Raw genomic sequence first — 18,956 nt, 5'->3', positions numbered from 1 at the left:
GAACTCTACTTAATCATGTTAAATTAGCCTAAAAGTGTTCCATTACATAGTCGTACCGATACACAGTTCGTACGAGGAACCAGAGTAATAGGGTAACTCTTGCAAAGCGAGACTTCACCACTTCGGTCTAAGTTGGCGAAGGACCAGAAATAATCCCGCCATCGTTAAATAATAAATCACACCCTAAATTTTACTACATTTTAATCTACTCTATAGGAAAAGTATTAAAGTAACTACATACGACGACACAGTTACACACGAGTTATTCATGAAATTAGCAAACTAGAATCAAATAGTGTAAACCATCAAGTGTTCAACAAATAAGAGCAAGTTTAACCAAAAAACGAAATTCGACCATTATATGATGAAAACATTACGGAGTACATTATATGGTCCCGAACTGAAACCGGAGTGAAAACAACATTAGTCATTCACAACACCCAAAACCCCTCTAAGAGGAGGTTTTATTGAATTGAAAAGGAGGAAAAACTGTTTCCCTAATCAGGTGAAGAGGACGGGAGGTGGACCTGGGTCATGGTCCAAGCTGCCAGAGTTCACATCAGAGGGATCCATGTGAAATCTTACCCATGAAAAAAGTACATTATAATCATTAACATGTAATGTAACAAAATATGAACAAATTATAAAGTTTTTCTGCTGTTTTATATCATAATAATACATCGAATAACGACATTTTGGTATCTATAATACAATCCCTAGACAAATAATCTCTTCTCTATTCCTCTGTCATATATGCCAGCTGATAGAAAAGGCATATCAGAAAGCTCACCTTTGCATGAGGAGAAACAAAATTACAAAAAAAACATCTTCACATTAATATGACCTGTAATATTATGATCATGCTATTTTGATATATTATAGAGACAAATGTCCTCAAAGAAAACAATGAAGCAGATGCATGTGGCTGATACTGAAAGCGCCCCCGAAGCAACAAATCAGAAAATGAAATGTAATTTGGATAAAACCTATGAATTTGTATCTATCTGTACTGAATAAAGAACAGATACAGTTCAGAAAGAGAGCATCAGGATTAGAAGAAAATAAAAAGCTTTGGGAACTGATGAAGTTCAATCTGTTTAAATGATGAGCTGTTCAAGCAAATGATTTACACAATACACGTTCAAGGTAATGGTAGAGGAAACACAAACAAAATTGGCATTGGTATAACGCTGAAATGACCCATCACTACCAAAACTTCAACCGAAAACCATAAAAACTTGCAAGTCCGGTGAAGAAACTCAGAACAAATGCATATAGCACTAAAATACCCAAGGCTTGATTTGAAGAAGCAAACAGAGTATCGATAGATAAGTTTACCAGTCCTGTTAGTAAATTTGCCTGCACAAGGGGGAAATCAAAACGAGAGAGAATCAACTCAAATTGCACAAATTAAGAGATCAATAATAAGAGTAGATAGAAAATAATTTAATTATTATAATAAGTACCAGAAAATATAGAAAGCTCATTTACCAGAAGAAAGGATGCCAGTAAATTTTGGTCAAAAGCTCCTTCAAGTGCCGTGAAGTTACTCCCAGGAGTGAACTCAGAAAGCATAAAAATTGCCAGAACCTATCAATTTTAGCACTTATTAATGTTAAATGATCAAGACACTGTTATATAGAGGACTAGAGGCTACCAAACTAATGTACTTATTTTAGTAGTATTACATATTAGACATGAAAATTGAAAAGGTCATAAGCCTCATAAGTCATAACTGTAATTTTACTTAACCTTATGCATTATAAATTATTGTTCCTTTCACACAAGTAGCATCATTTTTAGTAGATATGCACTTGTATACCTATTGAACTTCAACAAAATTACGATCCCAAAGGCACCTCACCAGCATACTATAGATCAAATAAAAAGCAAATGACCATTTAGTCCACATAGATTGACATTAAAAGTCAAAAGATATACCCACTTGACATTACCCCAATGCCTATAAAGATTATTGAAGTTATATCAGAAAAATCTTTGCACCATGACCCAAGCCTGAGCTATACAAGAGTATTAACATCACATCTAAGCGATTGAAGTAAACAACATACTTGTATTACTATTTAATTTGGCCATGATTTTGTATCATGAAGCATAAAATCCTAAATCTTAACTTCCAGCAGCAATTACACAGTAGAACTGATGGCCCAAAGTTATTTTTCTGTTTCTGCACAGGAAGTACTACGCCACTATACGAGAAAATAAGTAGGTGCTAGATACACCTCAAAAGAGGGAGTTCACTATCAAAAGGCATGGTCCCTATTTCCAGGGAATGAGAAGATTGTGACACAATACCAAGTTGTTTACTTAAGTTTGAGCAAAGCAGAGAACAACATAAGAGGCACTGAAGTTGCATTCTGTATAGTGATTTTTGGAAGATGTATGCCCTTTCAAGATCTAATCATGTTGCTTCTTGAGCACAGCAAGAGATAAGTGATTAGATGTACACTATAGAACCAGAAAAGCATCTCATAAATTTTCAACAGGAATGCTCAAGTTTTCTGTAATACGTAGCAGTAGCTAAAAAACAAGATTGAAAGTGTTAGCCGGCAATGGTTTATCCACAAGGACCGCAATAAATCAAGCTCATCTACCCTAATTATCAGTCACAGTCACTGAATATATGGCACAGTTGGATCCAGGGATACAAGCTGCAGTACTTACCAATAACAGAAGGCTTTTCACCCTAGTTTCTGGCAAGTTGCAACCATAAACAACAGATATGTAGTATATCTTTTGGTATAAGTGGAAAGCCAAACGTCCAGGCCAATAATCTATTTCATTTATAAGCCTGGGCCTAAAAAAGAGCAATTGCATTTCAGAATAGGGTACTTCCAGTTGGTAGAACGAGAAACTCCATAACCCAATGTCTAAGGTTCAAATTCTACAAAGTGTGATTCCTATATAATAAAAATGGGAACTCGAATTATAAAATCAGGGTTTGATAGAACATTCTAAGCAAACTCTCAACCAACCACACTTCGAGTTGTATACTGTAAAGATAAATATTATATACAATACCACAGTTTCCAACCAACACAAATCTTTCTGTAACAAATCAAGCAGATCAGCTGATTAAAGAAAATAGAGGGCAGCAAGGAAAATAGAATACCTCAAAATTTACAGCCAACACAAGCATCACATAAGCCATGTTGCACTGAAAAATATAATAAGAAATTTAATTAAGTCGGCATAATTAAATAATAAGCTAAGATATTATAATTTTTACTCAACATCATAGTAGCAATACCATTCTCCGCGAGACTTGTTCTACATGCTGGTTTAAAACAAGAGTCAACAGCCTACATTGGTGAGAAATGATTTAGTTGCAGCAAAATCACCGAATGACTACTAAATTTAAGTAGGGACAAAGAAATCTACCAGAGTAAAACAGAAACAGCACAGACTCTGTATCTTGTCAGCTGATCTCTATGTGAAGAAGCAGAATTATCGTTCTTAAAGAAGAGTTGATAGCCCAGCTGAACACCAATCAGATACATACCCAGATATCCTAAGAATGAGAGACCATTAACATCAGACATCTACACACTCTCTAAACTACATAGAATTTTAATTTTTATGTAAAAAGAGATTTAGCTTCAAAACAATTTAGAAATAAGTAGCAACATATGATGATACACAAATATCTGATAGAGAGCTTTCTTTCCAAACCCACTTGCAGTTTTTTTCTAAGAATTTCCTTCCATACAAGACACTGCCAATTGCCAAAGGCTTTAAATCAAAAAAAGGGGGGGAATGTGCATAAAGGCCCTTACCAAATATACTAAAAATGCCCTCTTTGTTTTGGCTTATAATGTCCAATCCTCTAACATCGGACAGAAGATAAGTGTTTAACCCCTGCACCAAAAAAATTTGATACCCTGAAAAACTGACGAGTCAATTTAATCAACAGGGAAGACAATTCATAACTGTCATTAGATAACATTAGCAAAAACAAATAAGAAAGGGAAATTTAAATATTATAACCCTGAGAATCTGAGATCGACAAAGTTCATGTAGTAAATTTACTACATAGTCACTCCTCATAACAGTCCTACGATTTTATGAATTCACATCACACCCCACTGACCCAACATTTAAAGGAAACCAAAATTTCCAATTGTACAACTTTCAGCCATCATCAACTCATCACAGTAACTTTTTATCCAACATAATCACATGCTAATCTTTATTCTTATCAGCGCTCTGATTTGACATTGTATTTTTTTCCCAATCCCTGGAAGATTTCACATTGTTATTCATTTTCAGTTTATCATGGTTAACCAAAATATTTATATAACACGGAATTTATGGCTTTAGTTTTTTCCAAAATTTAATTTATGTGATCAATCAATCAAAGCCTTAATCCCATAAATGGGGTCGGCTACATGAGCCAAATATGATTATTCCGTGTGGTCTTCCATAAAATCTTCCTCCATCCCTTACGATCCAATACATCATCCTCATGCAATTCCATATACTTCATATCCTTCTTAACTCTTTCCAACCAAGTCATTTTTGGTCTCCCTCTCCCTCGTTTAACCCCTCCATGGTCCCGCCCTTCCACTCTTCGCACCGATGCACCATCGGGTATCCGTCTTACATGCCCAAACCAACGCAGACGATTTTCCCTTAGTTTGTCTCCAATGCATCAGGAAAAAAAAAGTTTTAAGGTCTTGTATTTTTTATTTTCATTCAAACACAACTTGGTGCGAAAGGAGAATATCTATCACAAATAGAAGGGAAATACCAATTTTTAAGTATACATCAAATTTATTATTAGATTCTCCTACGGAGTAACTTTTCAAGTAATTCTGCATTGTAAATATAGATATTGAGTCCCTCCATTTCTAAAAGTTCTTCCATTCAAATGTAAACATTTGTCAATACACATCGTTGATCATTTGTATCTCTAATTACGAATTTCAAAAATTATACAAATTAGATATTCTTCAAGCACTCATTGATATTAATCAAACAAGACCCCACATGACTATTTTTCCTTATATAATAGGAAATAATTTTGAAGATTCTTTCAAACTGTGAATAGTTGCAAAATTCTGAATAGGAAGAACTTTAAGAGACAAACTAGTTTTTGTAAGAGGTTATCATAGATAACTTTCACCCTTTTATAGTGTAGTGCAACAGTTAAGAGTTTAGAGGATTGAAAGAGGTCTGATGAAAATATTGATTTTTCTGATTAAGCAGTGGAAAAATTAAATTTGAAAATATATCACCAAATTTGTCATATATTTGAAAACATATTACTATGTCTAGCAAGAGATTTTCTACAGCATCACAGAAATTAAGATAAGGGCATAATTTCGTCCTGCCTCAGATTATTAAGAGCTACAAAGTATAGACCCAGTTTACAAAACTAATGTTATTGTGGCCGAAGGAAGATGGAATGATGTGAATCTTAACAAGACTCAAGCCTACCGTGTGTTCGAACTATGAGCCACACTATTACTTAAATTATGAAAACCTTTATCATGTAGATATTCACACAAGGAAAACATACCTATAAGGATGAACAGACCTAGAACCCCACAATATTGTGGATGAATATTGATTGCTGATGTCAGAAGTGAGATTGCAGCAAGAGTGAAAAAGAAATTCCAGTGCACACCATATTCTCCCACATGGACCTAAGATGACAAGATGACAGATAAATGTTACAAGAATCTCTACAACTAAAAAAACAATGCAATGCATATTCAAGGACAGGGCCACAATGTCAGGACTTCTTATACATCTGAAGAGAGTAGTCAGAGACTCTCAATTATCTGCAGAGGTTACTAACAATAAATTGCTACTAATTATCTTTTAATTGAAATTTAGGGTTGTCAAATGGGAAAAATAAACCATAACAATGTAAGACAAAAGTCTTATTAATCCTCACCTGATAATCCACTCCTGAAGTTGTAACGAGACGAGCAAAACCCAACAAGATCAGTGGACATGTAGACTGAAGGGCAATCTTCCATCCTCTGAGGTCACATAAGAATCAGCAGAAATAAAATCCAAATAATTACAATATAAAAATTGTTTTAGTAATAACAAATACAAAGCAAACATAATGGATGCCACATATGTTAAGCTTAACAACAGCAAAACAGACTCACCCTGAAAATACATTACGAGCGTGCCGTGAAACCAAGGCATTAGCCACCACAAATGATCCCACTCCCAGATCCATCTGATACAATCATATTAATAGGGATTAGTTACAAAGGACTATAAATTCCTATAAATATTTTTTATAAGCATAAGGCTGACTGAACAGCAAGAAACAGTGTATAAAACTATAAACTTTGCAGTATCTCATAAAAAATTAATAGCCGAAGGTACTCCCTCTGTTTCACGATGCACTGTTCTAAAACAAATAAGAGAGGCTCTCAAGACAACAAGGAGTGTAAGTTACTAAGTGACAAGGACAACCCAGAAAGGCCTGGATTACAAAAGGCATTGCAATTATTTTCTTATTCAGTATATAAATACCACATCCTATCACTAATCTTAAATTTAAAGTTCTTCCATGGTATTTGAGGGCTGCAATTAGCAGGAAATCCAAAAGAACTTTCCCATAATGGTCATTCCAACTTAGGAACCAAAACAGCCCAAAGAGCTATTCTAAAAGAGGGATATTTTAATGACCATTTCTTTTCAATCTAAATTTATGAATCAATTTACTAAAAGGTAGAAAAGATACTTGAATCTACAACATTCTTACCCAACTGGTTCCATAGGTTTCTGTCTTTGCGTATTTTCGAGGAAATATCTTGAAGTCAACAGCAAGTATACATATACATGTAATTATCATCTGCAGTAATCATCCTTGTGAGACAAAAGGGACCTTATGAGAACATAATCATACAGTTATAGTGCAACATCAAATACAATTAAACAAGGTGAATCTTTTACCATGGCAACTCTGAACGATGATATACTTTTCCTTACAGTATCACAAGGTTGGCGGCTTCCAGGAGAAGATGATGAACTATATCTGCCCATATGCACACAGAAAATCAAAGGTCATTAATCACCAAATTCATGCTGTACCAATAATTTTTGTTACGTTGCATGACATAAGAACTACCTTTTGACTAGCATTAAGATTAGAAGAAATAACGTCAGCAGTAGTGCTAGTTTATGTATCCATTCTGACAAAACCTGGAACCAAAACAATCTTTTGTCAAGTTGACTAATCCTTCTCACTGAACTATTATACAATAATGTGTACAATCACTAATATCAAAGCATATAAATGCAGTCTTCCAACCATTTCGAAATGACACAACATACTAGTGATACAGCCCCATTCAGAATCCAATTGCCGCAAGAAATCCCAGAGATGGGAATTCGATGCATTCTATCCCATTCTTTTGTATTGTTTCAAAGATTTCACAATGCTAGGCGCAAATGAAACTCATTTCCAAACTAAAAACCAAACAGCCTAGACTTAAGCAAAATAATCTGCATGGACATGGACTTGTGAACAATAAAGTAATGGAACTCATAAGCACACAGATGATTCTTGCACTGCAATGTCCCTAGCATTAATATAAATTAGGCTAAATACATCACCTACCCTCTATATTATTTTCCATTTCTGCACTTTGTACAGTAAAATTTTATTATAGAGGTCTACTGCAATATTTATTTCAATTTACAAAGTACATCTACTTTTTGACTTCAACAGTTAAGGGGTCCATGATTTGCTAGTTCTTCACTTCTTGAAGATGAAGCAAGAGTAGACTTTATAGAACAATTGAATGGCTTGTTATGGTTCCAAACTAACTTATATGACCCAGGAGAACACCATAGGCATTCACTTCACTTTTAGAAAAAAAATTCCAAAATAGGTCCAAAAGTGTGGATTATAACCTTCAATGTTGGACAACTTTTGACTTTTTCGGACCCGTAAAGGAAAAAAGTTGGGGTGCTTTTCATGGACCCCATGACACCCTGGGAGGCCATTTTTGTGGTTGAAAACATCCACTTTGCCTTTACTCTGTCAATTTAGCCATTTTTAACTTAAGCCTTCTTTACTAACATAAGGCTACCACACGACTTTGTATGACGGACTAGTGGTCATATATGGTTCCAAACAACATTATATGACCCCAATATGTATCCCCTACTATCCGAAGTGTTTTTGACACCAGATCTGGAAACCTCCAAAATCGGTCCGATTTCGTGTATTAACCTTCAATTTTGGACCGGAAAGAAAAGAGGGAGCTTCCCATGACACTCCAAAAGGCCATTTGGGTGGTTGGGACTTGGGACTGCCACATTGTCTTAATCGTCAAGCTATCCATTTACATACATGCATCCCCTCGTTAACACTCTGCGGTCTTTATGTGACTAACCAGTGGCCATATATGGTTTCAAAACATTATATGATCCAAAGATTCATTTTCTATCATCCCCAAAAAAATTTACACCGGGTCCCGAAACCTTTGAAATTGGTCCGATTCGTGTATTATAAATTATCACCTCACAACCCTTCACGTTAATCTGCCAATATAAAGGTACCAGCAAGATCAATGATCAAGACTAAGAATGTGTGTCATTTTGGTCTCGATTACTTAGCCAATCAATTTGCCTTCTTACACAGAGAAAATGAGAAGTTTCAAGCATACACTCTTGAACTATGGATGAATAGTCTAATAGATTCTAATAGATGAACAAAGGGTTAAAAAGTTTAGATAAGATAAGAGTTAATAAGTTCCAACAAGGTGTAATAACACCTTATATGTGGTCCAATAAGTAAGATAATAAAGGTTGAAAAATTCAAATAAGTTTAGATAAGTTCAAATAAGATAAGTGTGGGAGTAATAAGATCAGATAAGTGAAATTTTTGTGATGAAAATACTACTTAAAATTAAATTGATGGTGTGCGAAAAAAATAAATATAGATTTATTGATTTTTAACATAACAGAGATGTTTACCATGCAGTGGATTGGAACTAGAAGAATGCTAAGTCTCTAACAATAAGAGCAGACCAATCAGCTACTAAATAAGAATGGGATCTAATGCAAGAGTGCAAGATTTTAAACAAATTTGGAAAGGAAGAATATGACTTTAGCACTAATATTGAACCAGACAAGGAAATCTATATGTGAAGTCATCAACTCATCATAATTCTTTCCTTGGGCATTTTATATAATGCTCCTGCACTATATATGGATCTAACTTACAGTGTGAATTAAAAGTATAGGAACAACAATGAGGAGAAAATCCACAGCCATTGACACCATGTAGGCACTGGAATACTTTGCAGTAGCCAAATTACCATCATCTTTCTTTGATGACCTCTGCGATTTTATGGAGCCTGAAAAAAAATCAGTCTTCTAAGCATTTGCAACAAAGAGTAAGTAAAAATCCACACATAATGGAACTTTTAAAGCTTAAGAATGGACAAACACAGATATACTTTTCATGTTGTTTACTAAGTTACTTCCTCGCCCTTTGACAAGCAATACAACAAAGAAAATGTGTCACACAAAATTCTTATATTGAGATAAACATAATCCATAATTTAAAAGGATAATATAGGATTATAGGTGTAGTAGTGAACCTTGGTCAAAGATGGGAGAAAAGAAGATAACAAAACTTCAGGAAAAAAACACAAATTAATGCTGCAAGGTTGAACTAAGCTATCATGAAATGTAGACAGAACAGAAACAGGAAATCGTAAATATGGATAAGATAAGCCATATTACCTTTTAAAACTTCATTTTTTCACAAACGAGAGAAACAATAAGAGCTTGTATTGTGCAGAACTAAGACCAGTACATATAGTGACATCCCAATTATCCCATCCATTCTAACAAAGGAGAATTTACTATGAACTATCACCATATGCTGGAGGAAAAATATTGCAATAGATAATACATAAAATATCCTCATGTAATCTTTCAAGCGACCAGGTTGAACCTACATACTTGTTTAAGCTAGGCCTCCGACTTATAAAGATGAGAAAACAAACAAGATGGAGAAAAAAGGACATTATAGTAGCTATGCTTTTGAAGTTGGAATAAATTACTAAACATTCAAGGGCTTGGAAAATATGTAACGAATATCCATAAGAAAGCAGGAGATAATTTTTTAAGCTCGGTACCTAGGATACTTTAGGAAGTTTTAGTTCAAAGAAGGGTTATGTCAATATAACTGGATCCAAATGCTTGAAAATCCAAAGTTCCCTTCCAACCTGGGAGAGAGTATATTAGTTCCTATGAATCCTATCTTCCTTATAATACATTTCAGTTCAACATCTAAAAATAAGAAAGGCAAATTTAGCATAATGTAGTGTCAAGAAAAGCTCTATAGATTGCGTTGTATACTTTGGAGCAAACATCATCAATAAGCCAACACCTATAAACAGGCTCCCACCCTTGGTTCTTCCCTTGCAATGTCCCACATACCTTTACTCAATGAGCGAACCACAAGCGTGGAATCAACTTCAATAATCTTCTCAACTATCATTTTTCACTCCCTAAATCCCATACCAAAAGAATTCCAGAAACAGGATTTCCCCTGCATCATATGTTCCGATACCAAGTCGTGGTAGCTAAATTCATTTCAACAGTACAACAGAAACCCTAAATTGTTCTACTCATTGACATAACAATCATCCTAATTGTTGCACAATAAAATTCAAATATATTACATAGGAATTAATCAGTAGCTAATTTTAACAGCTGCTGTATCACTAAAATAACATACCAGAAACGTAGTTAAATCCAATTGCACGCCGAAGAAGCACAATAATCTGAGAAATAGTCAGAAAAATTGCAACAAATTGAATTAATTACTCCATACCAAAATTGAAATCGAACAAGAAATCAACAAAGCAGAAATAGTGAAGAAAACTCACGGGAATCACGAATGAAATTGAGAAAATGTCGAGCAAAGATGATCCAGTTAAGTTGCTAACAAACCTAAATTTGATACAGCCACAAATTTACAAATCAATCAAATCAGATTATTCAGGGTTGAAATCAAAAGAGGAGAGAAAGTTGAAGAATTGTTTAACTGTTCTTTGAGATGCTTGTTATGGTTAAATGACATTGTCGAAGAGAAATCCTCCATTGATGATGTTGAAAGGAAATGCTACTGTTCTTCAAGTTTCTGCACTTTTTTTTTTATTATTATTGTATGACGAGAAATTACCATTTGAAAATGAAAACCAATTCAAAGATGTCTAGGAATCGGAACGGGAGTTCTAACCAATTGAGTTATTTCAAAAATCATATGGCAATATTTCTTCAAAAATCATATGGCAATACGAAGAATTTTTCTTATAAATTATTACCTGTTATAAGCGTTTAACTTTAAATTCATCTTAAAAGTCGAACACTTATATGTGTTGTTTGAAAAGGTTATATTCAACCGTATTAGTATACTTAATACTTTGTAAAAGTATGACAATGAGAAATGCAGAGTACATGTACGAGTACAATATACAATACTGTATGTAACTATAAAAAAGATATCCCAAATTTTTAAAAATGTAGTACTTTGTATTTATGTGTGACTTATAGTGCTATTTTACGTAGCAAAACATGCAAATCTTCTACACAATTGATATAATTGATAATACAAATAATCTAAACCTACATTCCTAAACTAATTAAGTGGTCAAAATTCAGAATTAGACCCGAAAAAATATAAATAGAATGGTTCTTGTGAAGAATCATGAAGAAAATGAGGTAAATCGAATGGCGTAGAAAGAATAGATTGTTATACGTTATTAGCTACTTGTGCAAAATCAGAAATTTCTCCAAAAACTTCATGCCTTCTTGGAGGTATGCTTGTACAATCTCCAATTGCAGTACAACTTAACGTGACAACATGTTGCCTGTTCGTGATGGTTTCTTTGATATGCTTTGGTAATCTTAACGTATATTTATAGTCATCCTCTTTAGTCCTATTCCTGTATATTGAATGTCCGGTAGAATGTGATCTTGGAAACTTTTCACTTATGAACGGAACTTCTCCTTTTCTCTTACCATCGAACAATATCCCTTCATCAATAGGCTCATCCTCCTCCTTAATCACAATGCTAATCGCGTCATCATTATCCCTTGGATCATTTCCATCAACTATTTCATCTACATTATTGTTTCCAATACTAGTCCTTGTACTCTCAATGTTGGGAAGCCTCTCGGGTGATTGCCTCGTGTCTAAGACATCAAGGTTTCTCCGACAAACCGGACACGATTTATGTGACTCGAACCACAAATCGATACACTCTTGATGGAAGACATGGCAACAAGTCGTCAAGAGTCTAAGGACATCATTATCATCAAACTCGCACAAGCATATAGCACATTCAAGGCCGTACTTGTCACGTCTATAATCTTTAACACTTGAATATGTAAATGTTGGAAATGAGTTTACAATGCTTTTGTCTAGGCCAGGAGGAGTAAGACTTGTTGGATTAATAGGAGTTCCACTAGGAGTTTGCCTATTATTCAAAGAATTAACTATATTTTCAAGAAAACATCTACAAAAATATATAGAAAAGAAACCTACAAAGAACATGACTAGTAGAAGTATGGTTAACACGAGTGTAACGGGTGGAGTAGGGTCTTGAGGAAATGGTGGTTCGGGAATAGGGGCATCCGACGTCGACATCGGCGTATTGGTGATCAAAGGGTTTGATTATTGGCCGGAAATTTATTACCCCGGCCTCAACTTTTTGCATTTGAAATTTTTTGAGTTAGGAAATTAAACAACCATATTCTACTTTGATTGAATTTTTTTTTTTTTTTCCCTTCTTGTGTGAGACTATTTTGTGAGGGTTGTTTTGAGAAAAAAGAGGAGAACTTGTAGAGCAATTATGCATGAAATTAAAGCGTGTGTTCCTTAAATAAAGGTTTGACATGTAATTGAAGTTGAAGTGTGTAAGAAGTATTACCTACCATTAGTATTGAGCGAGTCCTTGTGAGAAGAACTAGGAAATTAGTTGAAGTGGTTTAATTTATATTACATGAATAATGACATTTTTATCAAGAGATTAGTGGTTAATAAAGAGTTTGATGTAAGAGTTAAGTCTATCACTTGATATAATTTAATTTCCTCAAAGTTGTTACAAAAGTGTTGCAAGTTATTTCTACTTATAGAATACACTTACTATATTTGATTTAGAAAAGGAAAAAGTAATCAACTCTAATTTAGAAAAGTTGTGTAATTTCTCTTTAAGAGTTTAAAGTTCAGATTTTGAGCATAAACTCTTAATTGTATATTAAAAATATATAATCATCAATCAAGGATTCAAGGATAATCATTTGACAAATTATATAATCATCAATCAAAGATTCAAGGATAATCATTTGATAAATTGAAGTTTCATAACAATTAAGCTTACATATACGTACACCAATATAATACATGTATAATACTACCACATGGATCAAAATTTATGTAATTATTATAATATCATATGAAAATTATGTGCTAAAACTTAAAATCTACAAGTACTAAGAAGACCTATGATTATTAAGTGATGTACGTATCATCGCTGTGTTGCTCTGATTCATCGCTGTGTTGCTCTGATTTACCTATATATAATATGTATAGATATTATTTTTATTTACAACATAGGACCACTTATTTGTACTCCCTAGTTGTGTAAAAAATGGAGTAGCTTGCGCTTTGATTTTTTTCTTTGAAGATAATTAATCTAACTTGCCAAAAGACCTTCTATATAATTAGGAAGTTTGATTAATTAATTTGAAACTATAAGTTGATTCTGATCTTGATCAATAGGATGAGATTCGAATCCCACAATCGATTTCTTCAACTTCTCATTGCTTATCTTCTGTTGAATCATTTTGGCGTCATCTTGGAAACTATATACACATATCAACATGGAAAAATTCTTGTTAGATAATTATAAACTCATACTATTTACCAATATTAACTATGATCACATCTATTATTAGTTTTTTTTTTTTTAGTGCAAAAAACTAATAATAGATGTGATTGTACTCTTACTCAAAGATGAAAGTAATGGCAAAGTCCACCTAGATATAAAGGGAGTTCAATGTATGGTTTTTACTTCATTCATGTATTAAGAATTCCTCAGTCTTCCTTTATTTCAAATCATATGTTTCAAGTCAAGCTCATCTATATAGTTAAATTAACATCATTCTTAATTGTAATGTTACATGTCCAAATCATGAATAATGATTAATGATATACGTTGAAGTCGATTATATTGACTTTTCTAATAGAATGACACTCCTTAACATCACAAGAAGGTTAATGACACTATTAATAAGATAGATTTTATACCTTTGGGCATGTACGGGTGTTGAGGGCAACAAGATCTTAGCAAGCTTAATTGCATTTTCGGGGCGATTAATGACATGATTAAAGCATAAGTAGCGTCCATAAGTTGAAATGTCTTCAAAGACATGAATATGAGCATCAACCAAGAAGCTCAAATCAACGGTCACAAGTACTCCATCTTGGTACATCTCAGCCGCTCCTTTTAAGTAAGGGTGTCTAATGGTAAGATCGGGCCCCACCAGCAAACCAGCGTTGATTGTTACCATGCTAATTCCACGGTCCATTGCCAACGCCCATGCACTCTTCTCTGCTAAAGTCTTTGATAATGCATGCCACAACTAAAAAGAAAGAACAAAATTTAATTGACTTTAGTACTCCATTATATTGCTAAATGGTGACCTTGAATATTCTTAAGTCTAGATGAGTGTAATATATTCTACCTTAAACTTACGACAAAAGCTCACATCGCTCCAATGTCTCTCATCAAGGTCTGATAACATTGACTGACGATCTTCTCTCCATAGTATGGTGGCAGCCGATGATGTGAAAACGACTTTGTCAATAGTGTCCAACTGTGCGCACGCCTCTAATACATTTTGTGCAGCTCTCACCTCTGTGTCCACTGTATACTCCTAAATCATATCATAAATTAAGTATTGTCAGATTCGTCACAATTGAATTTTGTTACGAGGGGACTATTTCGATGATCAAAACTTAAACTTTAATAAACATCAATTGAGTTACTTTGAATTAGAAGTACTAGGAATTCTGAAGCGTTGACCAACGACCAATTAAGTAATGACCAGTATTATATAGTATTGGACATTTTCTTCCCAAACAGAAGAAGCCCACCGTAGAGGACCCTTCATGTTGAATTAATATCATGAACAAATGGCTGAATTTTGATCCACAATTATGGCTGACATAAAAATATACTATAAAATCTTGTTATCCTTGTTATTTCCTAAAATTCCACAATTTGTTGCCAAACCATGCATGTATTTCCGCATTAAATGTCATACTTCGTATATTAACTGCACTTGGGCACCCTCAAAACGAGTAAACGACAATCACCTTAACTAAAAGTTGAGCACTTAAATTCCACACTGTTAAATGTTTACTCAAATTATATGTAGAATATGAATTTTGAAGTGCATGACAATTAATTTGGTCTTTTTTGATAGAAGCTCATCCAAAAAATTGATCGTATAAGCTGAGTATTTGTTATCATTGACAACTTTTATACCATACTAATGCGTGCAACGAAGAGCTGTTAAATTTTATACCAATTTGATTAGTGACCATAAAATAGTACGATGTACTGTATAACGTAAAATATCAAGAATTGACCAACATACTTTCGTTTTTATTTACACGGGAGTCATATGTGATTGTCTGCTTGCGCACATCAAAATTTGAATATTAAGGGGCAAAAACTTGGAAATAATACCAAAATAAATTGTATTCTTGATAACCATCTCTTTCATGGTAGATTATTCACTGAATCCAGTAGCTTTCATCAATGAAATAAAGGTTGCATAAGCATACACTCTAAACAAGTACAGTTTGGTGCAGTGTATAATCACATGCAAAAGCTAGCTAAGATATTTGTACTCAAAAACAAAACCAAAAAAAAAAAAAAAAAAAAGGCTAAGATATTGACATTGATTCATTTGATTGGATGATCATATTATCATATGAGTACAATACATTTGATATGCTCCGTATTAATAATTGAAAACACATGCAATGATGTGGAAAGGCATATAATATGGTTGTATCAAATTTATTGTTCCCTCTTACCTAATTAATCGGCTTTGTAGCTGTAGTTGCCTTTTTCATAAAAGGTTTCAATTTTTGCTCCAATATTGGACAATTAATTACTAGACTATACGACTGTGATTGTGTAATACATGTGATTAAGGTATACTTTCATTTCTCTTTTGCTCATTTATTAGGCTAACCATCCAAATCGAGTTACTTGCAAGTTGCAACTCCCTTCATCCCACTCTTTCCATCCATACTTTAGGAGTTATTTAATGTATCGGGATGAAATTTGTATCACTCTATCTATTCTTAAATAGTAAGTTACTTACTTCCAAACAAGTGCGCCCACTTATCTTTTTTATAATTCTAGCTAGTAAGTTAAAATTTGAACTATTATCTTGACTAATTACAAAGAAAGACAATAATTGAATGGAAGTAATGAACCTACGGACACTAGTAGCGAATTAAGAATTTACTTGTATATGTGCATGGTAGGGTCAATACATGTTTGATTGATATTACAAAGTCAAGACGTCAATATTTGCATTCAAAATCTAAAATTCAAACTTTATAATATGAAATTTCTAAACATTTGACCCCACAATCCATAAGATTATCGGCCCTTGGATATTGCAAATAAATTTTTTAAAATGATTATTACTAGTATTATAATTCTCATATCATACTTTAAATCTTTATGTATTCTATTATGTAACTAAGATGTTATGTATCTAAACCATGCATTAAAATTAAAACTTGCTAATTATAGATAGGGTATACAAAAATCTTAAATTGAAAAAAAATATATAAAATGGGAAGATAGTCAACTTACATCATAGACAGGTTGATCATATGGAAGTTCAAAACTGTAGAACAAAGCAGAACAACCCTTCAAAGCATCAAGAATACTATGATAATCAAAAAGATCACAATCATAAATCTTCAACTTTTCATTTCCATGATCATTACTTAACCCCTTCAATCCTTTCAATTCACCTATAAAAAATTTATCAATATGTAATCAATAATGGACCAACCAAAATATGCAATTAACACAAGTTAATTAATCTCTTCGTTTCTACATGTTGACATAGTCTCTGTCGAAGTAGGAACAACATTAAGAGACAGAGGGAGTATATATAAATGTATAATACGTTATAGCTAATCAATGTAATTAACAAAATACCATGGGGTTGAACAGCAGCATGAACAATGTAACCACGTTGAAGAAGTCGCCTTACAAGACTAGAACCAATGGAACCAGAAGCATCCATAACACACACCGTGTTCGAAATCGGAATAAACGATGCAGGTGCCATAATATTTGAGTAATAATCAGATAATTAGATGGAGAAAAAAGGATTAAGTAAGGATTGTTAATCACTTTTTTGTCTGTTGTTGGTTAAATATAGCTAAGAAAAAAGAGGGTTTATGTGTGTATAATTTTTATGTTTGTGTGAGTTTGTGTATATATATAGCACCAAAACTTAAGAGTTTAAATATAAATAATAAAAAATAGTGTGGAATTATAGAAGTTGGTTAAACATGAAAGATAGGCTATGTTTGTGTATATATATATAAATATAAAGTATGAAAATATGGAAGGAGAAGAAAGGGAGAGCTGGCATTCAAAGAGTGTGGGTTGTGATAATAATATTAAGTAGTGGCGAAGGAGGTGGTTGTTAGAAGGGAGAAAGGGAGATGATGTGAAGGAAATAAATGTTATAAAATATGATTAGTGTTTAATTAGTCAACGTACATGACTAATTAGGAGAAGAAGATTAGATGAAGAGAAATAAGGTGGATGGAAGTTGGGAAGGGGAAGTTATTAATTAAATAAATAAAATGAAGTATATTGTTATAGGAGTTAAGCTAATTTTGGGATGTAGAAGTTTGGTAGAAACGTGTGTTTGTCAAAGGAGCCACATTTGCAAGAAACCAAACTAAACCAAGCCTTCTATGTTTCAATGTTTGTGTAGGGACCGTTTTGTGAATTGAAGGATATGTTGTATACTTGTATCTTGTATGTATGCCATAGAATATTCGAGATGTGTCTTAAGTGTGTTCGTAGTTCATACTCCTATATTTTTTTAAAAGTGTCACTATTTGATCGACACATACATTAGTTTTCATGGGACTGTAACCAATAATATCCTTAATTATCACTATATATGTATACATTATAAAGTTGATATTCGAATGCTATATATTGAGATTATGATTCTAACTAGTTTTGTCACTATTTACTCATATGTATAAAGCATAAACATTAATTAGTAAAGTGGTATATGTAAATATTGCAAAAATTAAATTGGGAATAATGGAATGTTACTTGAGCACTTAATTGATACTTCATACATTATAAGTTAAGTTTTAATATCGTTTTTATTTGTCTGCTACTTATATATCAATGCATCATTAAAACGTTACATGTTGTTTGAAGTGACAGTGTAACGTAATGACAACCAATAACATTTGTCATTTTTTAATATCAATAATAACAATGCAATAACTAATTAACAACTTTATAATGTGTATGTATAGCCTTAAATATTTAATGACACTTATGAGCATATGATATAACAGAGTATAAATCATATTAATGTTACGAGGTAAAACTAACCTAGCTACCAGCAATCACTTAGTTGTCCAAGTCATTGTGCAAAGCTAGTGGCTATTAAGGGGGGTACGACGTGGGGCTTGATTGACAACTAGTTGGGGTTTCAAATTAGCTAGCTTGGGTTAGGTAACGGGGCTATATATATGGGACCAAGTGGACATTAATAGCTGATGAGAATTCTTGACAAAATAATCAAAAGATTGAGATAGACCTAACTAAATAATAATTATGGATGAAAATGAG

The 18,956-nt window shown here is 33.2% G+C and overlaps 2 protein-coding genes and 1 pseudogene across 2 annotated transcripts; all 3 read right to left on the bottom strand.

The window, feature by feature from the left end:
- Positions 1-930: 930 nt before the first annotated feature.
- On the bottom strand, positions 931-11,197 carry LOC145598359 (uncharacterized protein At4g17910-like). The gene is made up of 16 exons (XM_081654703.1): positions 11,064-11,197; positions 10,905-10,968; positions 10,754-10,799; positions 9,226-9,359; positions 7,121-7,194; positions 6,946-7,027; positions 6,755-6,844; positions 6,147-6,220; positions 5,924-6,011; positions 5,543-5,669; positions 3,798-3,902; positions 3,403-3,532; positions 3,272-3,323; positions 3,134-3,178; positions 1,492-1,590; positions 931-1,359 (listed from the first exon to the last, which is right to left on the bottom strand). Exons 1-16 carry the CDS (start codon positions 11,117-11,119, stop codon positions 1,207-1,209), a joined length of 1,419 nt encoding a protein of 472 aa, XP_081510829.1. The 5' UTR covers positions 11,120-11,197; the 3' UTR covers positions 931-1,206.
- Positions 11,198-11,770: 573 nt separating this feature from the next.
- On the bottom strand, positions 11,771-12,667 carry LOC145599144 (RING-H2 finger protein ATL29 pseudogene; annotated as a pseudogene).
- A 713-nt stretch (positions 12,668-13,380) lies between these two features.
- Positions 13,381-17,722, bottom strand: LOC145597632 (cinnamoyl-CoA reductase-like SNL6). Its single transcript, XM_081653844.1, has 5 exons — positions 17,280-17,722; positions 16,926-17,089; positions 14,767-14,958; positions 14,330-14,664; positions 13,381-13,884 (listed from the first exon to the last, which is right to left on the bottom strand). The coding sequence occupies exons 1-5, from the start codon at positions 17,410-17,412 to the stop codon at positions 13,761-13,763; spliced, it is 948 nt and encodes a 315-aa protein (XP_081509970.1). The 5' UTR covers positions 17,413-17,722; the 3' UTR covers positions 13,381-13,760.
- Positions 17,723-18,956: the final 1,234 nt, after the last annotated feature.

This window comes from Chenopodium album, chromosome 20 (genome assembly GCF_948465745.1).
Source record: "Chenopodium album chromosome 20, dcCheAlbu1.1, whole genome shotgun sequence".
NCBI lineage: Eukaryota > Viridiplantae > Streptophyta > Magnoliopsida > Caryophyllales > Amaranthaceae > Chenopodium > Chenopodium album.
Note: the sequence above shows the minus strand (reverse complement) of the source record. Positions and strands in the feature narration are given on the sequence as shown.

Bases quoted from the DNA above. Each gene is read 5' to 3' on its own strand.
- LOC145597632 (XM_081653844.1), bottom strand. From the start codon at position 17,412: ATGGCACCTGCATCGTTTATTCCGATTTCGAACACGGTGTGTGTTATG. The intron at 17,090-17,279 runs GTATTTTGTTAA...AATTTTTTATAG, and splicing joins TGCTGCTGTTCAACCCCATG to GTGAATTGAAAGGATTGAAG. The intron at 14,665-14,766 runs GTAGAATATATT...CTTTCTTTTTAG, and splicing joins GCTTTTGTCGTAAGTTTAAG to TTGTGGCATGCATTATCAAA.
- LOC145598359 (XM_081654703.1), bottom strand. From the start codon at position 11,119: ATGGAGGATTTCTCTTCGACAATGTCATTTAACCATAACAAGCATCTC. The intron at 7,028-7,120 runs GTAGTTCTTATG...GCATATGGGCAG, and splicing joins ATCTTAATGCTAGTCAAAAG to ATATAGTTCATCATCTTCTC. The intron at 6,221-6,754 runs GTAAGAATGTTG...TGATTGTATCAG, and splicing joins AAACCTATGGAACCAGTTGG to ATGGATCTGGGAGTGGGATC.